Consider the following 5899-nt stretch of genomic DNA (forward strand, 5'->3'; position numbering starts at 1 on the left):
TAAAGGAAAAACAAAAACCAAGGCAGAAGGAGCATCTCAAGCCATTTAGAATAATTTAATTAGGGTAAGGTGAATTCGAAGTCTTACAGCTGTTTCTGGAATAACCCAAGTGGTTGGCTAGCATGTCCATGCACTGGTCACCCTGTCATCAGAGATGAGATTTGAAAATTCTAGACAGGGAAAATTTACAGTTTACAAGGAATGAAATAGATTAACAGTTAATAAGGAATAAATTAGAAGTATAGAAGAGTAAATAGAAGAATAAAGAGTAAAGGTAGTTAGAAGAATAATACAGGCAGGAAAATAATGTTCACAATTCATCTTTCTCCAGAGGATAGGGATGTTGGTCAGTACTTCTATGAAGGTAGAGGTCCTTAGTTAAAATCCCAGGTAAATTCAGGCAGTATTTGGCTGTTATTTTGAATGAGGTATTCATATTGAGGTGATAGATAGTATGTACATACTATCTGATCCCTAGATCCAGCCTCAGCTGTGAACTTGAAATCAAACTGGCAATCAACTATAGCACTTACTCAGCGTACCTATTCGTTTAGATCACCAGTGAACTAAACCCCCTCATATTCTTTATATATATATATATACCGGAGTAAGCACATAAATGTGCAACAAGGTGGAAAAAAGAGTACTCAAATACCAGAGGTAAAGTAATATGCTTCCAATAAAACTGTCCAATGAACGGGAAAGTGAAACTCCGAGTAACAGTTTTTTGTTATAGTTCTGCTGCTTTTAAATAAAGTATATATATATAAACTGACACAGCGTATGATCAAAGCCTACCAAAAAAAAAAAAAAAAACTAACCTGTCATCCGTATCTCCATGTAAGCTGCAATGGTTTTGTGAGCATGTAGTTTGTACAATTTTGGGTGGGTAAAAGGAGGTAGAACATTTGATCTCAATATCTTATAACCATATTTTGTTTATAGAAATCACACAGATTGTAGTTTAACATTTGTTACTAGGCTCTTTTAAATTCATGTTAATGTTGCTTATAATTTAAATCCTTATTAAACTTTTGAAAATAGCAACACAACTCTGATAGGTGACACATTGTGGAGGGGATGAATAACCGAGATGGGGGAGGGAATAATGGTTGGAATTTGAGTCCAGAACTTAAGGTTTGTTTATTTGTTTTATATATTACACTACTATATTTGAGAGATGAGGAATTATGTACATTATTTACATCTGACTGATATTTGTCCTCATCTTGTTTGATGTACTCTCCAGCCTTCATCAGGTGTCCTAGGGGAATTTCGAGCCTGGGTTCTCATTTTTAAGGAATTTTCCGATGTTGTTGTTGTTATTATTATTATTATTATTCAGGTCACTGCCTGGAATCAAACTCGGAGTCTTGGGGTTAGTAGCCTGTGCCCTTAAGCACTAAGCCTGTGGGCAATTATGGAGTGAATTTTAGGGCTTATAAATCTAATATTTTCTTATCCTTCCTTAATATCAGTTTCTATATGCTACTCATATCTGCTTAGGAGGTTATTATGTTGTAGCATATGTGCTTCCTCTTTTGGCTTTCGTATTTTCCAGTGGTGTTCTCTGAATAGAAGTCATGATTTTGATACACACCATGAAGAAATGATCAAGCTAAGTAACAATCTATCAAGCAACGACTACCCCAAGAGAGGATGAAATCCATAAACTGACCACAGTCTGACTACCCTATGTGAAAGGCCTCTCCGAAAAGACACAAAAAATATGTGGTCCATATGACATCAGTACAGTATTTAAGAGTACTACAACACTTTGCAAATATCTCCTTTGAATAAAACTACCAATAGAAGAGAATATGACCAAAGACTGCGTGTACTCCATCCCATGCAGCTGTGGTGGGTTATACAAAGGCAAAATATGCTGCCCCCTCAAAATAAGGGTAGAGGAACATTGCACAGCTGTGACACGAGGAGATATTGATAAATCAGGTATAGCTGACCATGTATGGAAAAACGGAGACCATGTCCCCCTGTGCATTCGTCCAGGACACCTGATGAAGGCTGGAGAGTACATCAGCTGAATCATGTTAAAAACAAACATGATAAGGACAAATATCTGTCAAATGTAAATAATGGAATATATATATATATATATATATACTACATATTATGTATTATAACATTTATTTCAATTACCTATTATACACTTTATTATATTAATTAAGAAAATAATTATTTAATGAATAATTAAATTAAATTAAGAAAATAGAACTACGCCATAATAATAATTTAATAAACTTGTATAATTTTAATTTATAAATATCTTGTAAGATACTCCTCCAGCTGTTTATGGCTGTCCAAGATCATCCTGTTCAAGGTTTAGTGGGTCATCGATGTCCTGCTGAGTTTCAGTGTCTTGACCAGGCCAACAAAGGTGAATGACTCCACTACATGCAATGGTAGCATATTGTTGACAAATAGGTCTATGATACTTCTGTTCACCATAGACTGACAGATGCCAATGCTAGCAGTTTGGGCAAACGCCTTGCCAATGCTTTGCCAATGCTGGGCTGGCATGCTTTCTTTGCAAATGGCTGTGACAACTGGCTACTGGCACTGCTACCAGAAGATTGCCTGTGTTTCCCACAGGAAGAGCCAACCTTGATCCTTTCCTCAAACTGGATGGCATGCGCTAGGTATTTCCTTTTGACATGTGACTTCAAGTTGTAGAGGCTTGCCACTTGTCTCTTGATGGTGGTCTGCTTGGGCTGACACATGACACACCGGAAGTACAGGATTTCTCTTAACCCTTGGCGTAAGAACAAAATAGTCCTCCATGGGGGGGGGGCACAGGTTCTGAGAGTCTTGGCTCTCAACCTGAGTGACCTCTGCCTCACCAATAGCTGTTGCAGACACCTCAGCAGGCAACTTCATCCTCAAGCCAAACAAAAATGTCTTCACCTTCCATAATGATAAGTGATAACTTGATAAGCATATAATGAACATTGCTGTCACTGACATTGTAAGACTGTCTGTAATGGGACAACGTCATAGCTCAAAACTGAAGAATTACACAATGTTGTTCAGCTAGCTGTTGCTGCATCGACCAGTCATGTCTTGTCATGTGTACACATAGTCAGCCGATAGCATGTCTGACTGACTTTTCAAGACACGCCCACAACAGACAGGAACAAATGTATGAAGTTTGTTAGTGGAACTAAATTTAGCAGAAGCTAATTGGTCTGCTAAAGGTTTCCAAAGTTAGCAAAAACGTTAATCCGCTAAACGAAAAGTTAGCTTCGCTAATTAGCTGTTAGCAGATTAGCAGAACCGTGTACACCACTGTCAGTCAGCATAGTTGTTGAAGAGAATTTAAAATGTAGTCAAGTGACTACATTCAGACTTAAATTTAAATAAACATTGTCCTTGCTATTTATTTAATTGAATTAAATAGTTATTTTGATGGAAAGATTCGTCGTCATTGTTATCTCATGTCTTTTACTTTATGTGACGTCATTTCCACAGGTACGGTCACCATTATTTTTCGTTTCCGCTAATACAAAATAGTTATCGCTTTTAGTTGTAATTGGTACAACCACTCATCATCATCACCATTTATTGACAATGGAATTTTATCTAAGTTTTTATCCTTTTTGGATCTATTTTAAAACGGGGGCGCCAGTATTTTCTTAACGAAACACTAACGAAACACTTTGAAACTTGGGACACTGGTAGAATGTGTCATATAAAACATCTTTTACTCTTAATCTTCTTAACAAAAAAAAAAAAGGAATTCGCAAGTTATTCCATGTTAAAGTTGTCGTATTTCTGTAATTTCAACCAATCACTGACGTCTATTCAGCTGAATAGAGTTACTGCTGGGCGGTCATAAAAATGTTATTCCCTGTGACATATTTCATCCGGTTTAATCGTAATTTATACGCATATATTGTTTATATAATAAATTACGCTGTGCGTATCTATGTGTGTAACAATTTTAGAGTTCGGATTCTAGAGTTAGGGTTAGTGTTACGGTAACGGTTAACAGTCTAGTTAAGGTTAGGGATTAATACGATATACACCGTTACAGCGCTAACTGTTTTCAACTGAATAGACGTCAGTGATTAGTAGAAATTATCGAAATAAGACAATTTTTTACATGAAATAAATTCGAATACAAAAATATTTTTCTGTTCTATAACACAAAATAGATAAGTATACGAAGTTTGAAAGTCTTTCCGTACCAAAAACACTACATAAAACATAAATGAAAACTGGAGCCCCCGTTTTAAAATAGATCCACCTTTTTTATTGTCTACTTTTATTTCAGCTGGTATGTTTTTCGCATTGTTTAATGAAACACAAGTAGACACTTTAGGTGCGCCGGATGCTTCTTGTGTATCTTAATGTATAATGTGTTTGTTTACACCTACAATTAACTTCAAAGATATTAACATGTGCTCTTTTCATGTTAATTTAATGTAATTACGATTACAGAAAGTTCCGTTGATGTATACCAACAAAGTCTCTTACTGCTTCTCTTCCTAATTACATTTACGCCCTCTATCGGAATTAATTCAGTTCATTCATTTTTAAAATAGGTCGACATTTAATGTGATTACTAATTGATAATAAATATTTGTAAGCTATGTCAACAAAACCAAGTAGCAAGGATGCACCCCCACCTGTTCCTAAAAGAGGTAAACTGCTTTCAATTTTAATTGTTCTTCTATTCAAGAAAGGGAAGGTTTTAAAATGATGCTGTGGGTCAACCATATTCGCAGTGAATATCATTCCATGAATTATCTTTTCTAAAATTTGTTATTCAATATTCATATTATAATTATTATACATTTCTTGTTCATATTATATTTAGAAGGCACATTCAACTATGTTGCAGCACCTTCTGTGAAACTGTCCATTGATAATTTTCGATAATATTTATCGATCATAAATATTCAACAAGTTCTGTGTATTATTTTGTTAGTTACATCTTTTACATTGATTTTTAAAGATATTTCTTAAACAGTATTTCAATGTTTTCTGTAAATATCATTTTCCAGGCGTTCAGAAACTGAAGTAAGTTGGAAGAAATGTGGCGAAGGTGAAGAATACATACATCACCCGTTTTCGGGGTTAGGGTTACAACGGGTGGTGTGCGTATTCTTTACTTCCGCCAGAAATGTCTAGTCCTAGGTCCAATTATGCAAACTTAGCCATGACCATCTCATCATTTATCAGGCATAGTTTCTCCAAAACATTAAAATGATAGGGAGTATATTATGAAGGAAATTTTAACTTTTGCAAGTCCTGGGGACAGAACATCGGGCTTAGTGAATAATAGTAAACAACAAAATTCGTTTAATCATACTTTATTTGTTCGAATAGTAATCTTTATATAGATGTTAGTGGACTGAGAAAATGTATAATATAAATATAAATTGCTAGTTAAACAGGCGAAAACGTGACAATAAACATTCGGTTTGATAGTTATATTTTGACATTAGTCAGAAATCGTGCGTGTATGCCTATAATTTGAATTGTTAAAGTCTGAAACTGAAGTATAATTCGTTTATGGATTTGGTTTGCAAGATTCTTTATGTGAGTTCGTGTGTTGTAGCATATTCTGTTGTGTCTGGGGAAAGTCATTTTCTTTTTCGTTTAATATTATACAGGATCTAAACGTAAAAATGCATTAGACACACGCCTATACAGTTAAGCGGGTAATGCCGAAATTTGGCGAATAAAACCGAAAGTTTGTTTACGGTCAAATTAAGTCGCTGTAACTTTTTCATGTTTTTTTCCTCACCTCCTCAACTCTCTTTAGACAGCATATTTTAAAGTGATATTTTGTAGAAATCGTTTTCGAGGGTGTAGATTAGGTAATTGTAATATTTCAGACGTATACATGAAAGAAAAAAAATTGTTAAAAATT

At 34.9% G+C, this 5899-nt stretch overlaps 1 protein-coding gene across 1 annotated transcript in view; it reads left to right on the forward strand.

Annotated features, from left to right (window-relative positions):
• Window positions 1-4302: 4302 nt before the first annotated feature.
• The window catches only part of LOC106878195 (osteoclast-stimulating factor 1), a 69483-nt gene continuing 67886 nt past the window's right edge, over window positions 4303-5899 (forward strand). Inside the window, exon 1 of the mRNA XM_052967259.1 lies at window positions 4303-4664. Within this exon, the coding sequence (XP_052823219.1) occupies window positions 4613-4664 (52 nt within the window). The 5' untranslated portion in view covers window positions 4303-4612. The remainder of the gene's footprint in view (window positions 4665-5899) is intronic.

This window comes from Octopus bimaculoides, chromosome 4 (assembly GCF_001194135.2).
Source record: "Octopus bimaculoides isolate UCB-OBI-ISO-001 chromosome 4, ASM119413v2, whole genome shotgun sequence".
Taxonomy (NCBI): Eukaryota; Metazoa; Mollusca; class Cephalopoda; order Octopoda; family Octopodidae; genus Octopus; species Octopus bimaculoides.